Source organism: Callithrix jacchus, chromosome 10, assembly GCF_049354715.1.
Source record: "Callithrix jacchus isolate 240 chromosome 10, calJac240_pri, whole genome shotgun sequence".
Classification (NCBI taxonomy): domain Eukaryota; kingdom Metazoa; phylum Chordata; class Mammalia; order Primates; family Cebidae; genus Callithrix; species Callithrix jacchus.
The window spans coordinates 7,825,979-7,852,609 of NC_133511.1; the positions used below are offsets into that span (position 1 = coordinate 7,825,979).

Genomic DNA, 26,631 nt, shown 5'->3' on the forward strand with positions numbered 1-26,631 from the left:
GTCTCTTGATGGATGGACAGAGGTCAGAAGTTCAAGAGCAGCCTGGCCAACATGGTGAAACCCTGTCTCTACTAAAAATACAAAAATTAGCTGGCCGTGATGGCAGGTGCCTGTAATCCCAGCTACTGGGGACGCTGAGGCAGGAGAATCACTTGAATCCAGGTGGCAGAGGTTGCAGTGAGTCGAGATCGCACCATTGCACTGCAGCTGGGCAACAAGAGCAAAAATCTGTCTCAAAAAAAAGGCTGGGCACGGTGGCTCACGCCTGTAATCCCAGCACGTTAGGAGGACAAGGTGGGTGGATCACTAGGTCAAGAGATTGAGACCATCCTGTCAAACATGGTGAAACCCCGTCTCTACTAAAAAAAATACAAAAATTAGCTAGGCATGGTGGCGCGTGCCTGTAGTCTCAACCACTTGGGAGACTGAGGCAGAAGAATCACTTCAACCTGGGAGTCGGAGATTGCATTGAGCCAGGATCATGCCACTGCCTGGCAACAGAGTGAGATTCCATCTCAAAAAAAAAAAAAAAGTCTCTTATAGTTCTTAAGTTAAATTCATCTTAATTTACTTTAATCTTGTTTTTAGTTGAGTGTGTCCTAAGTGCTATAGGATCTGTTAACGTATTCCAGTGTATTTGTGTAATGCCCTTACATTTGTAATTACTTTTGCTTATATTTTATATGTGCTGTAAATAGAGATTATATAAAATTTACAATATTGACCATTTTTAACTGTACAATTCAGTGGCATTAATTATATTCCAGTGTTATGCAAACATCAACACAGTCCATTCTCCAAACCTCTTCATCGTCCCAAACAGAAGCTCTGTTGTACCCATTGAACAGTAATTGCTCATCCTTCCTCCCCCAGCTCCTGGTAACCTCCATTTTCCTTTCCGTCTATGAATTTGCTTATCTAGGTAACTCATATAAATGGAATCATATAGTATTTGTCCTTTTGAAAGGTATGCTGTTTTTTAACGGATTAGGTCATTCAGTTTGGGTTTAATGCTATGACTGGATATTCTTGCTTTTGTTGCTTTTATAACTTTATCATGGATCTGACATTATTGTTCTTTATTTTCCCTTTCTTTGTTTTTATTAATTTGGACATTTATTTCCATTAGTGGTTGCCTTCATGTTTCTATCTCTTAGAAGCATGTGATAGCCCTATAAATTGGAAACAAAATACATACCGTTTTATCACATCAAGGTCACACTATTTCTTCTCTTTTACACAAGGAAATCAAAACCTTTGGAATAGTTTTTACTTGTTGCTGCTTCTGTCTCTCCTGTCTGCCTCCTTAAGACTTTTGAGAAGCTTCTATTTTCTCCCCCTCCTATTTCTCAACTCCTAGATTTTTCTAATATAGTTAAATATTTAAAACGATTTATTTTATGACATGTTCCCTTTTAAAAGCACTTTGGGGCTGGATGTGGTGGCTTATGCCCGTAATCCCAACACTTTGGGAGGCTGGAAGATTGCTTGAGGTTGGATTTCAAGACCAACTTGGGAAACACAGCAAGATTCCATCTCTACAAAAAATTAGCCATAGCTGGGTGTGGTGGCTCATGCCTGTAATTCTAGCACTTTGGGAGGCCAACGCAGGTGTATCACCTGAAATGAGGAGTTTGATACCAGCTTGGCCAACATGGCAAAACTCCATCTCTACTAAAAATACAAAAATTGGCTGGGTGTGGCGTTGCACACCTGTAATCCCAGCTAATTGGCCAGCTGAGGCACGAGAATTGCTTGAACCTGGGAAGTGGAGGTTGCAGTGAGCCGAAATTGTGCCACTGCATTCCAACCTGGCTGACAGAGTGAGACTCCATCTCAAGAAAAAGAAATTAAAAAGCACATGTCTGTAGTCCCAGCTACTCAGGAGGCTGAGGCAGGAGGATTTTTGAGAACAGAAGGTTTACGTTATGGTGAGTTCATAATGCCAATGGACTCTAGGCAGGATGACAGGGAAAGACCTTGTCTCAAAAAAAAAAAAAAAAAAAAAGTATTTTGAGAACATTCTTTCCTGATACAGCAATGCAGAGAAGTACTTGGCAGTTAAGAAAAGAGAGCTGGAGAAGATATACCAAATCACTTCTAAGTTTTACTCTTCTTTAGATAAGATTTCTAGAGAGTTACCTAACTACTCCCCCTTTACCACACCATTCCCTGGTACCCCGAGACTCAAGTCCAGTTTGAACCTGACACATATGCAGCAGTGAGTTGAGTACAGCAGGGTTACAAAGATAGGTTTGTTTTAGAGATGCACAGGACTCTGCTGATGAGTGACTGGTTCCAGAATTTTTCAACAGCCTTACCAACCTTTCTTAGAACTGCACTGATTCTTACTGCTCAGACTTCCTTCCTTGTCTCCTTTACAGGGATCAGACCTATATCCAGCTTTCTCTGGCCCATTTTCCTTCAAAGATCTCAGCTCACTGCAACCTTTGCTTCCTGGGCTCAAGCAGTTCTCCTGCCTCAGTCTCCCAGGTAGCTGGGGTTACAGGCACCTGCCACCATGCCCAGCTAATTTTTTGTATTTTTAGTAGAGACGGAGTTTCATCATGTTGGCCAGGCTGGTCTTGAACTCCTGACCTCAGGTGACCCATCGCCTCAGTTTCCCAAAGTGCTGGAATTACAGGCGTGAGCCACCATGCCCAGCCCCATCAGCTTCTTAAAAGTCTTCTTAAACTAACACATGAGTCAGTGTGGAGTGTCTGGCACATCGTAAACAGTTAATACATGTTAGTTTTGTTATGGTAAACTAAATAAAAGATGATGGCGACTCACTATGGTAATGGTGATGGAGGGAAATGTCCACATTAGAGAGACATTTGGATGATGAATACAGTAGGAATGTGATTGAATGTAAGGGATAAAAGGGGGTTGGGTTGCCCAGTTTCTTTCTTATCACTTTGCATTTCATGTCGTCACATCGATGTGCTTAGAATTCAGTGCAATTACCATAATCCACAATTTTTTTTTTTTTTTTTTTTTTTTTTTTTTTTTGGAGACAGAGTCTTGCTCTGTTGCCCATGCTGCAGCAGTGCAGTGGTGCAATCTCACGCCTCAGCCTCCCAAATATCTGGGACTACAGGCATGCACCACCACACCAGGCTAATTTTTGTATTTTTTAGTAGAGATGTTGGCCAGGCTGGTCCTGAACTCCTGGCCTCAAGTGATTCACCAGCTTTGGCTTCCCTAAGTGCTGGGATTACAGGCATGAGGCACTGCACCTGACCTACAGTTCTTATACTGTCGTTTTCTCATAAAATATCCTCCCTCCTATCTTTGTACACTTTTGCCTGGCAAATTCCTGTTTTTAGAGATTAAGCTCAGGAACCAACTATTCCAGGAAGCCTTTCCTTTTTCTCTCTACCTCTCACTTTCACCCTTACCCTATCCTTGGGTTCCTAAAACATCTTTTGTTTATATGTGTAAAATAGTTGTAACATACTAAATTATGTACCAGTTTCTTTTTTTGTGTCAGGTTTTTTTTCTTTTTTGAGACAGTATCTTTCCCTGTTGCCCAGGCTGGAATTCAGAGGCATGATCTTGGCTTACTGCAACCTCCCCTTCCTGGGTTCAAGTGATTCCCTTGACTCAGCCTCCCGAGTAGCTGGGGCTACAGGTGCGCACCACCACATCTGGCTAATTTTTGTATTTTTAGTAGAGATGGGGTTTTGCCATATTGGCCAGGCTGGTCTCAAACTCCTGGCCTCAAGTGATCTGCCCACCTTGGCCTCCCAAAGTGCTGGGATTAAAGGCGTGATCCACCATGCTTGGCCTGTTTCTTTTTTAAAAAAGATTTTTGGAGGCAGGGTGATACTCTGTCACTACCGCTGGAGTGCAGTGGCACAATTGTAGCTTACTTTAACCTTGAACTCCTGAGTTCAAGTGATCTTCCCTCATCAGCCTCCTGAAAATTAGGATTACAGGTATGTGCCACTATGCTCAGCTGATTATTTTATTTTATTTTTGTATAGATGAGGGCTTGCCATGTGGCCTAGTCTGGTCTCGAACTTCTGGCTTCAAATGATCCTCCTGCCTTGACCTCCAAGAGTGCTAGGATTACAGGCATAAGCCAATATGCCCGGCACCGTCTCTTCTTTTAAAGTCTAGATTCTGTTAGTCATTAGGTGAGACTGTATAGGTATGCTTGAGTCAATTAATTGTTTTGTAATTTATTCTGAGAAACCATTAAAGAATTTAAGTATGGGGTAATATGTTGTGTCTTGAGTTTTTTAAAGATCACTTTAGCTTCTTGTTTAATAGATTAGAGGGGTTCAAGAGTAGATTTGGTTTAGTATGAGTTCTGGAGCCTGATTTCCTGGCTCCAACATATACTAATTGTATAATCTTGGATTGTTTTTCCCTAAGTTCCCATCTGTAAAATAAGGATAAAATAGTAGTACTTTAAAGTGGCCGTGAAGATAAAGTGAGTTAAAATAACTTAGAATATTATCTGGCCAGTCGCTGTGCCTCATGCCTGTAATCCCAGCACTTCAGGAGGCCAAGACAGGTGGATCACCTGAGGTCAGGAGTTTGAGACCAGCCTGACTAACATGGTAAAACTACCTCTCCACTAAAAATACAAAACTTAGTTGGTGGCGCATGCCTGTAATTCCAGCTACTGGAGAGGCTGAGGCAGGAGAATCACTTGAACTTTGGAGGCAGAGGTTGTAGTGAGCCGAGATTCCACCATTACACTCCAGCCTGGGCAACAAGAGCGAAACTTCATCTCCAAAAAATAAATAAATAAAAGAATAGTATCTGGCACATAATAAGCAGTCAGGTGTTACCTTTTGTGTTATTATTTAGCAAATATTTGTGTGCTGACATCATCCTAGGCACTGGGCCAGATACCATTATGAGGCTGAATTGAACAAGTGAAAAAAGCATTCAGACTAATATGGAGACAAAACTTTGCGCTATAATAGTGTCTCTAAAAATTGGAATATAGGCCAAGCCCAGTGGCTCATGCCTATAATCCCTGCCCTTTCGGAGGCTGAGGCAGGAGATTACTTGAGTTCAGGAGTTCACAGTCAGCCTAGACAACATAGGGTGACGCTGTCTCTACAAAAAATAAAATATTAGCCAGGTATGGTGGCACACACCTGTGGTCTCAGCTAGTTGGGAGACTGAAGCAGGAGGATCACTTGAGCCCAGGAGGTTGAGGCTGCAGTGAGCTCTGTTCATGCCACTGCACTCCAGACTGGGCAACAGAGTGAGACACTGTCTCAAAAAAAAAAAAAAAAAAACAAAATAGTTAGAATATAAAACAATTTGATTATTGACATGTTATAATTCTGGAGATGCTTTATTTGGATTTAACTTTTTTTTTATAGTAGAGACTCCATTGTAAATTAAATGAATCATTGAGGAACATTTTTTGAATGAATGATTCTTCAATATGACCCTGTCATTTTGTTGTAAGTTTCTCTGATTTACAACTGGTATTTTATTTTATTTTATTTTTTTGACACAGTTTCACTCAATCGCTCAGGCTGGATTTTAATGGCGCCATCTTGGCTCGCTGCAACTTCCGCCTCCTGAGTTCAAGTGATTCTCATGCCTCAGCCTCTCAGGTAGCTGGGATTACAGGTGTGCACCACCACACCTGGCTAATTTTTGTATTATTAGTAGAGATGGGGTTTCACCATGTTAGCCAGACTGCTCTTGAACTCCTGACCTCAAGTTGAGTGATCTGCCGACCTCAGCCTCCCACAGTGCTTTGATTACAAGCGTGAGACACCGCACCTGGCCTACAACTTGGTAATTAAGAAATTGACTTTCTGAACATGCTGTACTAATATTAAATATATTTCTATATTGAAGGAATTTTTTGTAAAATACATCAGTTTAAGTTCTGAGTTTTTGTATATCAATTTATGATAGCTTTTGATTTTGTTTTTTGTTTAAAGGATAAATGGTAATTGATGTGTAAATGGGTAATATGTGGGGAAGCTCGGATATTTGCTTTATTGTGATTTAAGTGACTAATTTTTAAAAAAGACAAAATAGGCTGGCCCACATCCCAGCATTTTGGGAGGCTGAGGCAGGAGAATTGCTTGAGGATCAGAGTTCAAGCCCAAACTGGGCAACATAACAAAACCCTGTCTCTGCCAGAAATTTTAAAAACTATACAGGTGCATGCTTGTAGTCCTAGCCACTCAGGAGGCTGAGGTGGGAGGATCCCGTGAGCCCAGGAGTTTGAGACTGCAGTGAGCTGTGGTTGTGCCACTGCACTCCAGCCTGGGTGACAGAGTATATAACAAGACCGGGGGTGGTGGCTCACACTTGCAATTCCAGCACTTTGGAGGTTGAGGCAAAAGGATCCCTTGAAACCAGGAGTTCAAGACTAACCTGGACAACATAGGAAAATTGTCTCTACAGAAATTTTTTTTTAAAATGAGCCAGGTTTGGTGGCTTGCTCCTATAGTCCCAGCTCTTGGGAGACTGAGGTGGGAGAATTGCCTCAACCCAGGAGGTCGAGGCTGCAGTGAGCCATGATCATGCCACTATACTCCAGCCTGGGGAACAGAGTGAGACCCTGTCTCTAAAAAATAAAAGTAAACAGTTTTTAAAATAATTAAAATCAAAGTGATAAAAGAATATATATCTCTTGTGTTAAAGAATTTAAAAGATTTGTAGTTGCTTTTGCACAAGAAAATACTAATAGCATTTAACTTTGGAGAGATGGAGACATGCCTTCATAACTAAATTTTACGTGGTAAGTAGCAGAGAATTAAAGAGGAAAACAATGACAAAAGAAAATAAAAATCGGAACAAATGTATATGTGAGGCAATTTACAAGAGTACTTGGTTTATATGAGTGAATTCAAACACCAGTAGCTTGGTTCTGATATGATCCATGGAAACTACAATAGAACTTAAGATGAGTTTTGTCTCAGTTCTTGTTTCATTGTTAATGATTGTTTACCTACTTTATATTCACAGGGATGTGCATGCAGTCTGTCTTTGGGATGATAAAGGCCCAGCAAAAATTCATCAGGCTTTAAAAGAAGATATTCTTGAGTTTATTAAGCAAGCACAGGCAGTAAGTTCCACATGTTTATTTTAGACTTGTTTTAAAACTAGTCAGGTAATCATATTTTATAATTTTGAAAGCAGGGCTTCCTGAAGTAATTTCAAAATATTGAATTGACTTTTGACATGTTTGTGAAAGAATTTTATTAATGAAATGATTGTCGTTAGTTGGATTATTTTTTTCCCCGCAGTGATGTTTCTGTCAAGAGAGTACATATTATCCTTAATTAGAAGATGCTATAGCGAATTCAGTTTTTTACGATTTTCAGAAGTCCCCACCACCATTGTTTTTTGGCTATACATCAGTCCACACAAATCTGTCTTTTTCTCTCATGACTAATACCTCTTCTCAAGTTGACAGTAGTCTCTTTAATTCCAGATCCTTCTTTAGTTGTCACTTCTTTAGGTTGTCCTTTGTATTGCTGTTGCTGAGCTGAAATTCAACCTCTTGTATTGTTATTATGTATAAATGGCTAATTATACTGAAATGAAGACAAAGCTTGTTTAGGCATTAGATAAGTTATGTAAGAGTTTGTTTGTTTGTTTTGACACCTTGTAATGTTTTAAATCAGCCGTAGCCTCTCTAATGAATAAATCCCTTACCATTTTGAGGAGGAGCCAAAGGACGTGAGATTATTTTCCTTTCTATAAAATGAGGTCTGGGACAGGCCACAGTAGCTCACACCTGTAATCCCAGCTCTTTGGGAGGCCAAGGCAGGCGAATTGCTTCACTTAGAATATTAAATGTTTCAATATCACAATTTAAAACTATTTTCTTAGAACTAATTTGGAGATTTTCATTGGAAAATGTATCACATTTTATGATTTGATATGGGCAAATTATGTTTATTTCAGATTGATAGAGTTTTATTCTTCAGTTTCTGGAAATAAACTTATAAAGAATTACCTTAGTTTTTTTTGTTTTTGTTTTTGTTTTTTGTTTTTTTTGAGATGGCGTCTCACTCTGTCTTCCAGGCTGGAGTGCAGTGGCGTGATCTCAGCTCACTGCAACCTCAACCTCCCAGATTCAAGCAATTCTCCTGCCTCAGCCTCCTGAGTGGCTGGGATTACAGGGGTGTGCCATCACACCCTGCTTTTTTTTTTTTTTTTTTTTTTTAAATTAGAGACAGGGTTTCACCATGTTGGCCAGGCTCATCTTGAACTCCTGACCTCAGGTGATCCACCTGCCTCTGTCTCCCAAAGTGCTGGGATTTCAGGCGTGAGCCACTGTACCCGGCCTACCTTAGATTTTATTAACAGATGTTAAAAAATATACTCAACACTGGCAAAAAAAAAAAAAAATGGAAGGGTTTCACTATAACATAACTGAATAAAGTCTGAAAATGTAGACCTCAACAAGAACCCGAGAATAGGATTTAGCACCACAAATTCAGAGCAGTTAATAGGATAGCAATGCCAGACATGGGTATATAACTTAAGAAGATTTTTTAAACTCTTAAGAATTTTATGTGTGTGTGAATCATTTTACTAGGCAATCTTCAATTGAACATACGTTGTCAGTAAGGACCAAATCTCCCAAATGGTTGAAAGACAATATGCATGGAAATGTTTATAACCTTTTTTAAAGAACAAGAAAAAGAAGTAAAAATAATAAACATGTGGATTCTTCTTTTTTTTTTTTTAACCTGGATTAATACGTTTTATTTGTTTACAATTCTGTGGCTTAGCAATTTGCGCTGCTCTTAGCTGATTTTGCCTAAGCTTATTAATGCAGTAGCAGTGAGCTGTGAGCTTTACCAGGACATAGTGGTCTAAGAGAGCAGTAAAACACGTTTATGGTTTTTGGAGCTGGCTTTCTCTTCCCTGTGTGGTTCCTCATTCTCAAGGAAACCAGTCTTTGGGATGAAAGTAGAATCTATAGTACCTAGTCACGGATAGACTTAGAAATCGCGCCGTCTTACATCTGTGGCATTGTGTTGCTGAAAGTAAATCACAGGGCCAGCCCCAACTCTAATAGTGGGGAAATAGACTCTCCCACCCTTTAAAAAATGGAGATATAATCCACGTGCCATAAAACTTACCCTCTTAAAGCCTATGAGTCAGTGGGTTGTGTATTTCCTGAAGTTGTGCAGCCGTCACCCACTAATCCCAGAATATTTTCAACACCCTAGAAAGAAGCCCTGTATCTATGAACCCTCGCTCCGTTACCCCTTCGCCCACTAAGTCACTAATCTGCTGCCCGTGGATCTGTCTGTATTTGCCATTTTCGATATTGGGATCGTGATATTCACCCTTTTGTGACTAGTTTCTTTCACAGTGTTTTGTTTCTCTTTATGGCTGAATAAGGTCTATGGTTTGGATATACTATATATTGTGGGGTTTTTTTGGTTTCTTTTGTTTTTCATTTGTTTAGTTTTATTTTCTTTTTGGCCAGAGTACAGTGGCTCTGTACTACTGCAGCCTCAACTGCCAGGGCTCAAGCAATCCTCCCACCTCAGCTTCCTAAGTAGCTGGGACCATACCCAGCTATTTTTTTGTATTTGTGGAGATGAGGTCTTGCTGTGTTGCTCAGGTTGGTCTCAAACTCCGAGCTCAAGCAGTCCTCCTGCCTCAGCCTCCGGAAGTGCTGGGACTATAGGTATGAGCCACCATGCCTGGCCCATATATTGTTTATCCATATTTCAGCTGATGGATATTTGGGTTGTTTCTACTTTTTATCTATTTTGAATAATGCGGCTATGAACATTCGTGTTCAAGTTTTTGTGTGTGTGTGTGTGTGTGATCCTATGTTTCAGTTTCTCTTAGATATAATAGAGTTTGTACAATAATTTTAAAATTATGTACATTTTATATTTTGGCATGAATATGTTTTGTTCTTAATTTTTCAAAGCATCTGCATTTATTTCAAATTGGTACACCTCTTTTTTTCAGCGAGTATTGAGCCATCAAGATGATACAGCTTTGCTAAAAGCATATATTGTTGAATGGAGAAAATTCTTTACACAATGTGATATTTTACCAAAACCTTTTTGTCAACTAGAGATTACTTTAATGGGTAAACAGGGCAGCAGTAAAAAATCGAACGTGGAAGACAGTATTGTTCGAAAGGTAAGACCATTTTTCTTATTGTTTTCCTAATATTCTTCAGAAAGAGGATAATTTGGAAGCATTTGAAAGTAATTTGAACTTTTAAGTGGGTTTTTCTACTTCACGTGTAAATTGCCTTTCAGCTCTTACTAGATTTTATTGAAAAATATTATTTTTCAATAAATGTCTTTAGCGTCAATCTTCTTTCATCTTTTTATGTGGTCTTAAGCTATAGATCTGCATCTTCAACCATTATCTCCTTTACTTTCCTTTTTACTTTCTCCCTTTCCTGGTATTTTTGGTATTTGATTTCTCTGTTCTTTCTTTTTACTTTTTTCTTTTTTAATTGAATCTCACTGTGTCACCTAGGCTGGAGTGCAGTGGTGTGATTTCAACTGTCTGCATCCCGGGTTCAAGCAATTCTCCTGCTTCAGCCTCTCAAGTAACTGGGACTATAGGCGCACACCACCACACCCAGCCAATTTTTGTATTTTTAGTAGAGACTGGGTTTTGCCATGTTGCCAGGCTAGTATCAAACTCCTGATCTCAGGTGATCTGCCCGTCTCAGCCTCCCACAGTACTGGGGTTATAGGCGTGACCCACCACCCGGCTTATATTCTTATTTTACTAGAAATTAAATTACTTTTCTCCTCTCTTAAAAATCTCCTTTTATGGGGTTACCTTCTGATAACTTTTTGTTTAATTGTAGCTAAACTGCTATCATCTCTATAATTTCCCTTTTACTTAATTCCAGCTATTATAAAGTCAGCATATACTGTGCTTATTTCCTATTTAAAAAGTGTGTCAAGTAACCAGTCATGATTTAATGGAAAGAACTTGGTCCTGAATATGAAGGGTCCTAGGTTTCCCTTTCAACTCTTCAAACTCTATTTTGAAGAGTCCTCATTTTCATATGTCTTTCTACTTGTAAGAATCAAATAGAACCATAGATTTGAAAATGTTTGAATGCCGTTTGAACTTTAGTCAACTTACTGTTTGCTATGATAGTTCTATAACAGACTCAGGCATTGCAGTAGTGTAACCTGGGCATGGTTGCCCCATCCTAGCCTTAAAATTTGCTCTGATGTTGACCAGGATACTGTAAAGTTAGATACCAAGTGGTTCTTCAGTGATAGAAATCACTGCAATACGGGATATCTGTGCCAAAAAACCAAAAAGTGAAAACCACTTCCAACTGCTATTTAATTTGTAGTCTCATAATCTTGTCCTCTTCTTTTTTTGTTATTCCTTTGAGTTTTGCCATTCTCTATGGGTTATAGGAAGCAGCGTCCACTCAGTGATTAAGTATATCAATTCTGGGACCACAGTTGTTGGATTCCAATCCCAGTGTCATCATTGATGAGATGCATGAATGTGGAAAGTTAGTTTTGCTATCCGTACCCCAGGTTTCACATATCTAAAGGGGGGATAATCATAGTACCTATATCAAGATTAGGAGGATTAAATGAGTTATATGTGGACAACGCATAGAGCACTCCCAGGTACAGAATGAGTGTTACAAAAGTGTTAACTCTTGTTGTTGTTGCTGCTGTTAATGTATCTCCGACATCTGACCAAGTTTCTTGGAGTACTGATATAATCACCAATATGTATACACCATTTTTATCATTTTAATGGAACATCTAAATGGTAGATTTCGATACTCTTTTATAAGGTCCAGTATCAGATTTTCAGTTGGTCCTTTTTGCATTTTTTATGTGTCTGTACAAATATATGTATATGTCTGTTTCAAACAAACCAATGTATCTGAAATTTAACCATGGAACTGTAGGAGAATAAACATTCTCCATGTATTATCATCATTAACTTTTATAACCACTTGAAATTTGCACTATTGTTTTGACCATTTTACACACAAGAAAGCGGGTAAATAAGCAACAAAGCTGGGATTCAAATCCAATTATGTTGGATTCTGAAACACTTGTTCTTTATTTATTTTTGTTTTGTTTGAGATGGGGTCTTGCTATGTTGCCCAGGCTAGAGTAAAATGGTGTGATCTTTGCTTGCTGCAGCCTTGCCCTCCTGGATGCAAGTGACACCCCACCTCAGCTTCCCAAGTAGCTGGGACTACTGGCACATGCCACCATGCCTAGCAAATTTTAGTATTTCTTCTTGTCGTTGAGATGGGTCTCACTGTGTTGCTGAGGCTGGTCTGAAACTCCTGGCTTCAAGTGATCTTCCCACCTTGGTCTCCCAAGGTTTTGGGATTGCAGGCATGAGCCACCACACCCAGTCGACACATCTTCTTTCCCATTATGCTAAATATACTGCTTCCCTGAAGTATTCAAGTGACTGCAGCCTAAGTGTTTTTGAGACAGGGTCTTGCTCTGTCACCCAGGCTGGAGTACAGTGGCATGATCTCGTCTCATTGGGACTACAGGCGTGGACCACTACACCTGGCTAACTTTTTTGTGTGTTTTATAGAGACAGGATTTCACCATGCTGCCCAGGCTGGTTTCAAACTCATGGACTCAAGTGATCCACCTGCCTCGGCCTCCCAAACTGCTGGAACTTCAGGCATGAGCCACTATACCTGGCTCAGGCCTAAAAATTTGATTTTCTTTTTTGGTGTTTGTACATGATAGTTTATATATTAGTAATTCAAAATTATGTTACAATTTGTTCTTGTTTTCCTAGCTTATGCTTGATACATGGAATGAGTCAATCTTTTCAAATATAAAAAACAGACTCCAAGATAGTGCAATGAAGCTGGTACATGCTGAGAGACTGGGAGAAGCTTTTGATTCTCAGCTGGTTATTGGAGTAAGAGAATCCTATGGTATGTTCTGAACTTTTAGGACCATAATTTCTGTTTCATGGAAATTGTAGGACAATTATGGAATAGTACAATCAAAGCTACGTCTACTTTTTGTACTAGATCTTTTTTTTTTTTGAGACAAGAGTCTCACTGTGTTGTCCCAGGCTGGAGTGCAGTGGCACCATCTCGGCTCACTGCAACCTCTGCCTCCTGGGTTCCAGTAATTCTTCTCCCTCAGCCTCCCGACTAGCTGGGACTACAGGCAGCTGCCACCATCATGCCTGGATAATTTTTGTACTTTTAGTAGAGACAGGGTTTCATTGTATTGGTCAAGCTGGTCTTGAACTCCTGACCTCATGATCCACCCACCTCTGCCTCCCAGAGTGCTGGGTTTACAGGCATGAGCCACTGCACCCAGCCTCCATGCTTTTTTTAAAAGAGTACATGAATGATATTAATTGTGCTTAAAAGAATGTGTAATAATTCATATTCATGTGGTTAATGCTTATTTTCTACATGCCATTAATTTCTTGACTGACAGGTCTTTTTAGTGAACTAAATTAAATTAGATATATAGATTTGAATATATAGCTCATAAAAGGTAACTAGTTCATTAAAAGCTTAGGTATTTGTGTTTTCAGGAAGTAAGTGACTTCCATGAAGAGCAAAGAAAAGGAGAGCATGTAGGAGTACATTTTCTCTTCTAATTTGTCTCCTGTCACTTAGAGTATGTTTCTTCCCCACCCTTCATCCTCCTCCTGGAGGCCTTTCTTAATTCCCAGACTAAGTTAAGGTCTCGCATTCAGTGCTTCACAGTGCCTGTGCCACCTTGGCATAGTACTTTTGTTTAATTGTGTCGTTAGCACTGTGTCTTGGCTGAACATAGAATGAAATGCATGGTGAAAAATCACTCTAGGTAGGTGTTGATTGAGTTAATGAACATACATAGTTATTTTTTGACTGGCTTTTCTTCATTGCCCCACATTCCTTTAGTTATCAAGTCTTTAGATTTTCACTAGCAGTCCTCCTTAAATTGGTTTTTACTTGAACTGCCACCAGACTTTAAACTTTACATGTAGAGTTTGAAACGGTCCTCTTACAGTGATTGTAGTCCTGTCATTTAACCCACCTGCTGTTTATAAGATTAACGTTTAAGTATTATTTTACTGGTATTATTTCTACTTACCCCTTAAGTGATACAGCATGCCTTTTTTTTTTTTTTTTTTTTTTTTTTTGAGACGGAGTGTCACCCCTTCGCCCAGGCTGGAGTGCAGTGGCGCTATCTAGGCTCACTGCAACCTCTGCCTCCCAGGTTCACACGATTCTCCTGCCTCAGCTTCCCAAGAAGCTGGGATAACAGGCATGTGCCACCATGCGCTAAATACAAAAAAATACAAAAGAAATCAGCTAATTTTTTGTTATTTTAGTAGACATGGGGTTTCACCATGTTAGCCAGGATGGACTTGATCTCTTGACCTTGTGATCCACCTGCCTCGGTCTCCCAAAGTGCTGGAATTATAGGCATGAGCCACCGCGCTCAGCCTTTTTTTTTTTTTTAAAGAGATGGAATTTTGCTCTGTTGCCCAAGCTGGAGTGCAGTGCTGTGATCATGGCTCAATGAACCTCCACCTCTCAGCCTCAAGCCTTCTGAATAGCTGAGACTCCAGGCCTGTACCGCCATACCTGGCTAATTTTTTTTCTTTTTTTTTTTTTTGATACAAAGTCTTGCTCTCTCCCCCAGGCTGAAGTGCAGTGGCATGCTCAGCTCACTGCAACCTCTGCTTCTTGGGTTCAAGCAATTTTTATACCTCAGCCTCCTGAGTAGCTGAGATGACAGGTGAATGCCACCATGCCTGGCTAATTTTTGTAATTTTAGTAGAGACAGAGTTTCCCAATTGTGACCAGGCTGGTCTTGAACTCCTGACCTTAAGTGATCTGCCCACCTTGGCCTCCCAAAGTGTTGGGATTCCAAGTGTGAGCCATTGTTCCTGGCCTTAATTTTTTTGGAGAAACATTGTGTTACTATATTGCCCAGAGCATCTTCACAGCCATTTGTAATTTACTCTTCTTCCTTACCATCTGTTAGCCTTGCAATCCACTTAGACAACCTAGTCATACGTTCTTGTGCTTTTCTGCTTCTATGTACTTACTTTACTAATCTCTATACAAATTCTAGTTTATTCTTTAAGATCCAGTTTAAATCCCATTGCTTCTGTGAATGTTTTCTTGATTATTCAGTTAGAAGTCAGTCTCTTACCTATTTAAAAATAAAATAGTCTATATTATCTGTATCATTTCTTTGTTGCTTTACTACGTTGTGCTTTCATCTTTGTAAGTTTCTTATGAAGAAAGATTTTTGCCTTACATAATTATATGTTCTCTTCAGCATTATTACCTTGCACATAGTGACTCAATATTTATTATACTCAAAATATTGATTCTGATCATAATTGGAGTAATATTTTATTTTCTGTTTTTCAGTTAACCTTTGTTCTAATCCTGAGGATAAGCTTCAGATTTATAGGGACAATTTTGAGAAGGCATACTTGGATTCAACAGAGAGATTTTATAGAACACAGGCACCCTCGTATTTACAACAAAATGGTGTACAGAATTATATGAAATATGTAAGTTTGAACTTAGTATGTGATAATTTGGGCAATTCTCTTGATATTCTTAAAATGATTGCTATTTTGCTTCTGGACAGGCAGATGCTAAATTAAAAGAAGAAGAAAAACGAGCACTACGTTATTTAGAAACGAGGCGAGAATGTAACTCCGTTGAAGCAGTAAGTAATTTAATTGTACCATTTATGGGATTATTTGAAATACAGAAGCATAGGAATGCCAAATAAATGACACAAATAATGTTATTTAACAACCGGCATTGCTAATTGATTTTAGTTCTTTTTGCCGGTGAGCCATAGCACAGCTTCACAGAAGGTGTACCTTATTCAGAACACATTGTCCTTTGGAACTGGTATGCAAGAGCAAATCTATTTCTGTACCTGTTCTAGAATTTACTATATTTAATATAATTAATTTTTGGTAATTTTTAAATATTTTACGCATATCTAAAGTTAACCACTTTTGTGATTTTCATGTTGCAAGTATATACGCTCCTTGGAGATAAAGTTGATTCTCTTTTTTTGTGGCAGTTATGTTCTCTAAAGTGGCTGCAAACACCAAACTAGTGAATAATGAATCATTTATTCCTAGGGGATATTTCCTCTCCTTCTGGGAAGATGTTTTAAACTTCATTTGTCACGAGATAAAATATTAATTATTATTATTTTAGAGACAAAGTCTTGCTCTGTTGCCCAGAGCCTGGAGTGCAGTGGTGCAGTTATACCTTGCTGTAACTCCTGGGCATAAGGGCCCCTCCTGCCTCACCCTCCTAAGTAGCTGGGACTACAGGCACATGTCCCCATACCTGACTAATACATATATATAATTTATTTTTTATTTTTTTTGAGACAAGGTCTTGCTTTGTTGCCCAGGCTGGTGTGCAGTGGTGTAATCTCAGCTCACTGCAACCTCTGACTCTCAGGCTCAAGCAGTTCTCCTGCCTCAGCCTCCTAAATAGCTGGGACTGGCTAATTTTTTTATTTTTAGTAGAGATGGGGTTTCACCACTCTGCCCAGGCTGGTCTTGAACTCCTAAACTCAGGTGATCCACCTGCCTTGGCCTCCTAAAGTGTTGGGATTACAGGTGTGAGCCACTGTGCCCAGCCACTTGGCTAATTTTTTTTTTTTTTTTTCATAGAGAGCGGGTCTTACTATGTAGCCCAGGCTGGTTTTGAACTCCCGACCTCAAGCAGTCCTTCCTCTTCAGTCTACTAAAATGCTGGGATTATGGGCATGAGCCACCATACTAGCCTCAGAATATTAACAATTTGGTAAAAGCATCAGCTTTTTATATTATTTTATATTATATAATCTGCTTATTTAAAAAAAAATGGTCAGTGACAGTTCCATGGTAGGTGTTTTCTTTTACATGGAGAACTGACCTTAGGGTGCTTTAGTATAAGGAAAGTTAGAATCTAGTTTGGACGGTCTTGGAATTGCTCAAACATACAGTAGTATTTCCTCTAGTTCCTTTCAGTCTTTGGAGCCTAGGAACTAGTTTTAGATTTGCATTCTTGGGCATAACATTCTAACTTGCCCATAGTTAAATATTTTTCAGTTATGAATGGGATTTAATTTTTTTTTACTTTTGATTTTCTTTGGCTTTGTCCATCTTAAGTGGTAGTTATCTATTTTATTCTTTTTCAGAAATCACACTGAGTTGGATCTCTTTTCCCTTTGGTTCTTTTAGTTTTTGTTTTGTTTGTCCTCAGTTTGCAGCATGTATCTTCTTTGAGTGGTTAAAATAATTATGATAATGGCGAAAGGAAGAATAATTTAGTTGTTATTTGTAGAAGTTCTATATAGAGATATAAATACAGGTTTGGGCTACATTAGAAGGCAGGGAAGGCTATTGACTTTTCTTTTTAACAGGTGGGCCACAGAGTTGTCCCTCAGGAAGATTAATCTGGTGATAGGAAAGATTGAAGATTGGAATGGGGAAGAGCTGGAAATAAGAAGTAGAAAGCGTTTGCAGTAATTCGGGCAAGGTATTAGGCAGACTGAGTCGAGTTACAGCAGTGGGAATGGAAAAGAGGGAAAAGAGAAACTTCTTAGAGGTAGAACATTGTTATCACATGAACAGGACTAGCTATCACAGAGAATCAAGCCAATAATGTTCCTGAGGTTTCAGCCAGGGAGAACTGTGCTGCTACTGAGAGATGAAGTATAAAAATAAGTCTTAGGGAGAAAAGATGAGTTCACTTTGGAGGATTTGGGTATTTGTAGTAGATCAGTGTGCCTGTAGCACCTGGATGCGGATGTTACGGTTTTATAAGGTGAAATTGTTCTGATCTCCTACTGCAGTTTATATAGGTTAGTTGTATCATAGCCACATTAAACTTACGAATTTTCAACTGTAAAGGACCAACTTAAAGAACGAGTCCAGAATAGCTGTGCATGCCTCCGTGCCTGGCTAATTTTTTGTATTTTGAGATCAGGTCTCACTGTGTTGCTAGGGCTGGTCTCACACTCCTGAGCTCAAGCAGTTCTCCCACGTCAACCTCCAGAGTGCTGAGATTACAGGCCCGAGCCACACCACTTGGCAGTAATGGCCAAAAGTTTGAAATGAAATAGGATATTTGCAGAGTTTCAGAGTATCTTCCCCAAGACATTTACTAAAGGAGAAGCCTGAAGACACCATCTTAATTAAGTGATCAAGTTAACATCACCAGTAGTAGGACATACTGACATACCCCTTGATATGATGCACTAAGAAGAATACAGTATTATTTCTGTTTTATTCTTGGGTTTTATTCTATACATTTTATTCAAAATGTATAATCTTGCTGTAACAATGAGGAAAGATGATAACAATTGCAAATTGATAGATAGCCTACAAAATAACTAATACTCTTTAAAAGTGTCAGGACCATAACAGACTGAAGGACAAAGGAACTGCCACAGATTGGAGAAGAGCTGAAGAAATAACAACTATAAATGTAACTAAAATGGGCTTGTGGATAGGATCCTGGAATAGGGGAAGGACATTAGTGGAAAAACTGGTGAACCGAATGAGACCTAGAGTTAATTGATAGTATCGTACCAATACTGTCTTCCTTGTTTTGAATTGCTGTACTATAGTCATTTAAGATGTTAATGTTGGGAGAAGTGAGGTGCTGTTTTTCTGGCAACTTTTCTGTAATCATTAACCAAAATAAAGCAGTTAAAAAAGTAATACTATGAAGAGTGGAGTGGTGCAGTCTCTGCTTACTGCATCCTCTGCCTCCTGGGTTCATGTGATTCTCATGCCTCAGCCTCCCAAGTAGCTGGGATTACAGGCATGTGGCACCATGCCCAGCTGATTTTTGTATTTTTAATAGATACATGGTTTCACTATGTTCTCAAATTCTTGACCTCAAGTGATTCACCCACCTCTGCCTCCCAAAGTGCTGGAATTACAGGTACGAGCCACTGCTTCTGGCTAAGAATGCCTTTTTTTTTTGTCTGAGAGGCAAATGGAGGTCATCATCTAATGTTTTCCTACATTGAACCAATTCATTAACTCATGCTAGAAGTTGAAATACTAAGTATAAAGTACTTTTCTTTGATTTCTCATGTATACTGTAATTAGAGAACTAATTTTTGTTTTGCTTATAAGCCAAAATATTTTTGCAGTCCAACGGATCTTGACATATCCTATATAGTCAATAAAAGTTACTCCCAAGATTTTTTCCTCTAACAATTTTTTATATGTAAAATGTTTAGATGTTAAGTTTATTAGTATCATCAAGGTAATATCTTTATGATCACTTTATAGTTATTTAGTTTTTATTTGAATTTGCTTGTCATTAGTTTAGGAGATTCTGACAGATGAATCAATGAAAGTTGTTTAGATATCGCAACATAAGCATATCAAGCAAAAGATGGGGAGCAAATATACTTCTTTCTCAAAAGCCTAAACTATATGTTGGAAAGTTGTGGAAATAAGTCTGAAAAAGCAGGAGGTAGATTTTTATCTCATTGTGAAAGACATTTGAATTGCAGGTTAATATTTTCAAACTGGACTCTGTAAACCATAGATTTTTAGTGAGGGTGGTATCTACCTCTAGAGATCATTATAAGAATTTGCAGAGGCATTTTTTTGGTTATTACAATGATTAGATAGTGTGTAGGGATCCAGAGATGGTAGACAGCTCGTGGTGCTCAGACTGTCCAACATAAACAAGAACTATCCCACATCCAAAATGACTTTTTCTTCCCTTAACTTACACAATTAGAAAAAACAAAATGACTTTGGAATGTACCACTGGCGGCTGGGCACAGTTGGCTCACCTCTGTAATCCCAGCACTTTGGGAGGTCAAGGTGGGCAGATCAAGAGTTTGAGACCAGCCTGGCCAACATTGTGAAACACCATTTCTACTAAAAATACAAAAATTAACCAGGTGTGGTGGTGTGCACCTGTAATCCCAGCTACTTGGGAGGCTGAGGCAGGAGAATTGCTTGAACCTAGGAGGCAGAGGTTGCAATGAGACAAGATCGGGCCATTGTACTCCAGCCTGGGCGGTGAGTGGAAACTCCATCTCAAAAAAAAAAAAAAAAAACAAAAAAAAACGAATGTCCCACTGACCACTTATATAAGTGAAAATACTGTTTATACTTGTTTAAAATTAGAATTTAATTTTGTTTTGCTTATAAGCCAAAATATTTTTGCATGATACTAATACATCTGCATTTTCCAGGGATGATATTGTATGAGTTAAGGAAAGATAATACCTTGTTTTGTTTGGAATATGAAAACTTTTCTCACTGTCACACATTTATATCCCCCATAGGGGATTCTGCTCTTGGTTTTCAGTCACCAGTACACTCACGCTGGCCTCCATTCATAGTTTTCACATTCCCACTGATGCAGCATTGGCACAAGGGTCTGACAACCTTATTGTCTCTTCTAGTTTAGTTGTGGCCAAGCATTTACAGGTTGAAATACTTATTAATTATAAAGTACTTTTCTTTGATTTCTCATGTATATTGTAATTAGAGAACTATATTGACACTTCTAACATGATACACACATAGCTCCTTTCAGGATTTGTTATAAAAGAGAATGCTGGGTCTGTAGGTTTGAGAACCAGTGATTTGCTGATGGCGAATCAGTGAAAGTTTATGATTAAGGCATCAAGACTGCATTTTCGGAGAATTTGTCCACCATGGAGTGTGTGGCAGGGTTTGAAGAGTTTAGAGACTTGCTTTTAGCTGTCTTGAGTGATTTAGTGGAGTTTTGAATAGATACATGGTAACTCAGGAGTGGAAAGGAAGGGATGTAAGAGGCATTTGGAAGAAAGAACCAGTTAGTAGGCTTGAAGGATGATTGAGGCTGATGAAAGATGTGAGCCTGGGTTATTGGAAGAATCTGAGTAGAGAGTCAGAGAGCAGCTAATTTTGAGTACCTATCAGTTTTAGTGTAATTATTCTATTGGTAGTAGAGCATGTGTACATAATAATCATTCTCCTTGTACAGTGCTTTTTGAAATGTAATGGAAATCATTGTCTTTAGCATTATATCTGTAATGATGAATTACAGCTTTTGGTCAGACTTAGTGTTTTCTTCTACTGGACTACCTTCCTTTTAGTATGACATTCCATGGAAACGTAAGTAAAAGTTATTTAAAGTTTCTTAATTTTTTTTTTTTTTGCAAATATGCCCTTGGTTTATTAGAGGATAGGACCCTATAGTTAGAGATTATAATACTCCGGTTTTTCATTACATCATTTGACCTATATGTTTATTGAGCATTTAGTCACTCTGCAAATGTCTTTACAGTGAAGTAGAAGGGATACAACATAAACAAGACAGCATAAACAAAACAACATAAACAAAACAATGTCTTTGCTCTTGTAGAGCTAACGTTCTAGTTCAGGTGAACGGATAAGGGCAAGTAAACAAAGGAAAAGTGATTCTTTAAATAAAATAAGAGTAATGCTATAGAGTATATTGGTGGTGGTCATCCTCCTGCTGCTGCCTTTACTTTATGGAATATGGTCAGCAAAGGTCTCTTTGAGGGAATTATATTGGCCTTAAGACCTGAATGATAGGGAGCTAGCCTTCTGAAGATCTGAGACAAAAGCATTTCAGGCAGAAGAAAGAGCAGTGTAAAGGCTTGGAAGCAGGAAGGAGCTTAACATATTTTAGGAATAGAGAAAGGTTAGTGTGGCTGGATATTTTAGCAGCTGAGGGGTGGAGAGTGGTGCAAGGTAAGAGACACGAAAGTAGAGCTTAGTGCAATAAGCTGTTAAAAGGTCTTGGAAAGTAGAGAACGGATCTGATTTCCATATTACAAAATAGCATTTGGGTTGCAATATGGTATTTAGACTAACAATCTAGGTGAGAGATGTTGGTGCCAATAGAGATGCATATATAAGAAGATGGTTTCAGGATAATTTTGGAGGCATATCTAATAGGTTGCTCCTGTTTTACAAATGAGGAAACAAATTCAGAAATGTACAGGAGGTTGCCCTCACACAGATAGGAAGTGGTGAAGCTGGGTTTCAGTTTAAGTCTAATTCTAAATCCTGAGTTCCTAACAATACTATTAAGCACTTCAGAATACATAAAGAAGACATATAGTTTGGTAAATAATTTGGGTATATATATATATATATACCCAATATATATATATATATTGCACGAATATGTATGTAATTAGCACTCTTGGTTGCAAGGGACAAAACCCATCTCAAAAGAAAACAGTGGATCTATTGGTTCATGTAAATTTCACCATGGACAGCGCTAGGATAAGACTAAAAGGAAGGAAAAAAATTCAGTAATACCCTTTTGTATTAGCAGAATTAAATGACATAGGATATATTAAGCATTTAAGCACTGTCCCTAGCATGATTACTTCTGTTAGGGCCCTGATTTGAAGAAAACTGCTTACTAATTCTAAGACAAATAAAAACGATTTTACCATCTGTGCAAAACTGATTTAAAAAGCTGAATAAGCAACTAGGTCACAAGTTATAAATTATGAACATTAAAATAAGCACTTATTAACCTTCAGTATTTTGGTATGTTAGACATGGTATGTTAGACCTCCATAGATGAGGTCTACAGAAAAAGAATCTTAGTCAAACTAGAAAGGCCAGGAAATTAATGATTGAATATGTTACAGACATCCTCGTATGGTTAAGGACCTGATACTGATACAGTGGAATTGTAAAGTGGGGGACTTGAGATAATTTTTAGTTCAACTCTTATTTTGTAGCTGAGGAGACAAAGGAAACTATTCCTTATACAGAGTTATTACATAACTAATGAAAATCAGAAATGCCCTTTTTTTCCTTAACAAAATTTCAGCAAGGTAGAAATAATTATGCAAATTGAATACCACTAAAAGAAGAATCTGGCCCAGCGCGGTGGCTCATGCCTGTAATCCCAGTACTTTGGGAGGCTGAGGCAGGTGGATCATCTGAGGTCCGGAGTTCAGACCAGCCAGGCTAACATGGTGAAACCCCATTTCTACTAAAAATATGAAAAATTAGCCGGCCGTGGTGGCACGTGCCTGTAATCCCAGCTACTCAGAGGCAGGAGAATCACCTGGACCCCAGAGGCGGAGGTTGCAGTGAGCCGAGATTGCGCCATTGCACTCCAGCTTGGGCAACAAGAGCGAAACTCTGTCTCAAAAAAAAAGAAAAAAAAAATGTAGAAGAATCTACCTCATCTCATAGCCTACCTGTCTCACCTTTCATCTTCCAGACCTATGAATGCATTCATTCAACAAGTACTTATTGGAGTGCCTGCGGTGTTTTATGGCAGGCATTATTTTGGAAGTTTATAGTCTTGCTATAGAGGAGGTAAAAACATCAAGCACATTGATAGTTCAAGTGTTTCACCTTGCAGACCTCTGGAGAGAGATTGCTATGGATTTTTTTTTTTTGAGACGGAGTTTCGCTCTTGTTACCCAGGCTGGAGTGCAATGGCGCGATCTCGGCTCACCGCAAGCTCCGCCTCCTGGGTTCAGGCAATTCTCCTGCCTCAGCCTCCTGAGTAGCTGGGATTACAGGCACTTGCCACCATGCCCAGCTAATTTTTTGTATTTTTAGTAGAGACGGGGTTTCACCTTGTTGACCAGGATGGTCTCGATCTCTTGACCTCGTGATCCACCCGCCTCGGCCTCCCAAAGTGCTGGGATTACAGGCTTGAGCCACCTTAAACAAACTTTATTTACTTGATGGAGAGTTTATTGTACATGAAATGTTTTATGTGGTTGATCTTAGCTGCATTCACACTGACTTCAGGGAGTCTGGTTTTCTATGCTCAAGTTCATTCAATTGCTGCTGTTACGGTTGTTTCGTTTTCTTTCAGGATCAAGGTGGGTACCTTCATATAACTTATTTTTCATTCCTTGTCTGGTAATTCTTTGCTGGATTTTTTGCTTTGCATAATTATACCTGCAATGAAACCAGCATCCCAAAGTCACCAAGATAAATCCTCCTACTCCAACATCACATGATATTCTGATTCTACTAGTTAACAAAAAATGTCCAAAGCCAGCCACAACAGATCCTAATAAACCATGTAGTGTTGAATCCCGGGCGCAGGGAATATTTTCAACATCTAAAATTCCAAGGAACTTAAAGGGCCTCCGCTTCGCAGGCTCGTCGGGCTCCAGCATGGCGGCCATGGGGACGACTCCATGTCTCCACCAGCCCTGCGCAGCCTGGGCTACCAGAGCTGCAGCCTGGCCAGCGGTGCCCCTCCCCCGATTTTTTTTTTTTAAGTTGAACATCCTTTATTTTTATATTTACACTGAGTTCTTAACAAATACACAATACAGAACAATGTAAATTATAGCAAAAAGTATAAATTTTGTGCATTGGCATGGGATGTGAAGGGAGTATAGTGTGTTCATGTGTGATCACAACTTTTTATTAGCTTTAAATAGTCTATCATAACTATAAATTTTTAATTGTAAGCTACAGAGTAACCAAAGGGAAAAATTACATCAGGTATGTCAATGAAATGAAGATAGGAATCAAAGCTTATCAGTACAGAAGCTCACCAAACCATAAAGAAAATAGTAAAAGAAGAAGGAAACAAAAGGTCTACAAAACAACCAGAAAACAGTTAACACAATGACAGAAGTAACTTCTTACCTTTTAGCAATATCCTCGAATATACATGGTTTCAATTCTCTAGTGAAAGGATGTGGAGTGGCCAATGGTTTTTCATACATGTTTCCCTAGTCCAGACATCCAAGAGTATGTCTTTCTTCTGGCCGTAAGAAAATCTAGAGTATCATAATGTGTGGTGAAGAATGGACCCAGCTAGCATGCTCACAATGATGAAATTATGCTGATCATATTTTAATCCATTACATTGATCCACTATAACTTGCAAATAAATAAGGTACTTGCTGTCTAGACACATCCAAGAAGACTGGAGAAACTGGCTTTTATCTATATGGAATAATCCACTGGTGAATTTCTTTCAGGATAGACCAAAGCTGATCTAGAACATCGTCTTATGTACTTAGATTCTTCCCACCAGACGAGAAAGAACATCTGGGCTGAAAGGCTCCATTAGAAGCGCAATGTGGGATGGTGCTGTGCTGACAGCTGGTGATCCCTACATCTTGAAGAGGACTGGAGCCCAGAGTGGGCCATGGGCAACTTACATATTGAAGACCTCCTTCTATGTGTACATGTGCTTATTACAGATATGCCACGGTGCTAAGTACCCTAGGACTATGGGAAAATTAAGACATGCTGTATCCATGATCAGAAGGCACACAAGCCAGAGTGCCAGCTGTGGAATCGCACAGCCTGGGTTCAAACCCTGGCTGGGTCATGATCACCCGAATGACCTGATGAAAGTTCTCAGGCAAATTTGTAAAAAGAAGTGGAGACCCTGCCTGCCAGGAAGGGAAGTGATAAGGAGTGGCAGCCAGTCAAGCCCGGACACACATCCTCTCCTGAAATCTGCCTGGAGAGGTCAGGACCACAACAGAGAAGGCGAGCCTGGCTCCAGGTGGCAGAGAGGTGCTGAGGCCCTAGGGGAACCTGGCAGGATCTGGCTAGTCCTGAGCTCTGCTTCCAGCAGGGTCTGGTCCTGTAACCCAGGGGACAAGGCCAGCCAAGATATGGCCACTGGGTGCCAGCCAGCGCCTGGGCCAGGCACCAGGTGGGAAGGGCTCTGGCAGATCAGCCTCACATGCCCCAAAGCCCCACAGCGGGGCCCATCCAGGGCCACACACCTGCCCCCCCGAGCAGGACGTCCCTGGGGCTAGAGAGTCCAGCTAGATGGATAGGGAGCCTCACCCTGTGCCCTTTGAGTCCACTTGTAGGTGCTCTTGCTGGGCTCCTGTGCACTGCCCCACACCCTGCTCTGTCACCAGCCCCATTGAGATGTCATAAGAGCCCAGCTGCCCAGGTCCTGCTCAGCCACAGACTAGTGGGTGACTCAGGAGTACCCTCTCCATTTCTTACCGTGATTTTTGTCCGTGCACAACTTGTTCAATATGGGAGATTTCCTAAGCAGATTTCATTCCTGGTTCCACCACAGGCCCTGGCAGCGGTGGCAACCGCAATGGTCTCCTCTTGTCCATACAGACTTTTTGGCTGGCCGGGTTCACCCCGCAGCTCATGCGCGTGTGCCTGCCCCAGGAGCCCTACACTCTTCTCAATTCTTCTTGAACCCTCAGTGAGGTCTTGGGCATTGTTTTCCAGCCAGCTGGAATATCACCCCGAACTCGAGTGCCCTACTGCGGGACCTGCCTCCTCTGGTCTGGAGGCCCCCCCCAAGGGAGAAACCCGTGCTGTTTGCATGCAACTCCATGTTCACATGTGTCAGCCCCGTGAGGATCCCTCGTCTAAACTTAAGTTTCCCCTCCAACTGCCTTTGCTACAAGTGCTGGGGAACAGGTCTTGGAATTCCGTCCCGATCCTGAAGATAGAGGTGAGGGCAGAAGAAGAGCTGGAAGAACCAATGGAGGTGGACGATCAGGTAGAGACCCAGAGGCAGGAGGAGGAGAAAGGGGGCCCCTGTAACAATGCGGGAGCAGCGTTCACCTTGAGGCCCCTGGAAACTCAGGGAAACCTCGCTTCCCTCGACTGCAGTCCCAGGGCCTTAAAGGGAAATGTCCATAGCAGGAACCTGACAGAAATGAACAGGACTGACAAGGCCCA

General features: G+C 39.9%; 1 protein-coding gene, 1 long non-coding RNA gene and 1 pseudogene across 2 annotated transcripts in view; 1 reads left to right on the plus strand and 2 right to left on the minus strand.

The window, feature by feature from the left end:
• The window catches only part of CUL5 (cullin 5), a 107,317-nt gene that overhangs the window by 35,531 nt on the left and 45,155 nt on the right, over positions 1–26,631 (plus strand). The window contains 5 exon segments of the mRNA XM_002807267.7: positions 6,964–7,063; positions 9,946–10,122; positions 12,760–12,901; positions 15,362–15,507; positions 15,588–15,668. Of these exon segments, the coding sequence (XP_002807313.3) occupies positions 6,964–7,063; positions 9,946–10,122; positions 12,760–12,901; positions 15,362–15,507; positions 15,588–15,668 (646 nt within the window).
• LOC144578030 (uncharacterized) lies at positions 23,671–25,833 on the minus strand. Its single transcript, XR_013523006.1, has 3 exons — positions 25,765–25,833; positions 24,601–24,734; positions 23,671–23,895 (listed from the first exon to the last, which is right to left on the minus strand). It is a non-coding gene; the product is annotated as an uncharacterized LOC144578030 (long non-coding RNA).
• Positions 23,891–24,357, minus strand: LOC108593708 (cytochrome c oxidase assembly protein COX20, mitochondrial pseudogene; annotated as a pseudogene).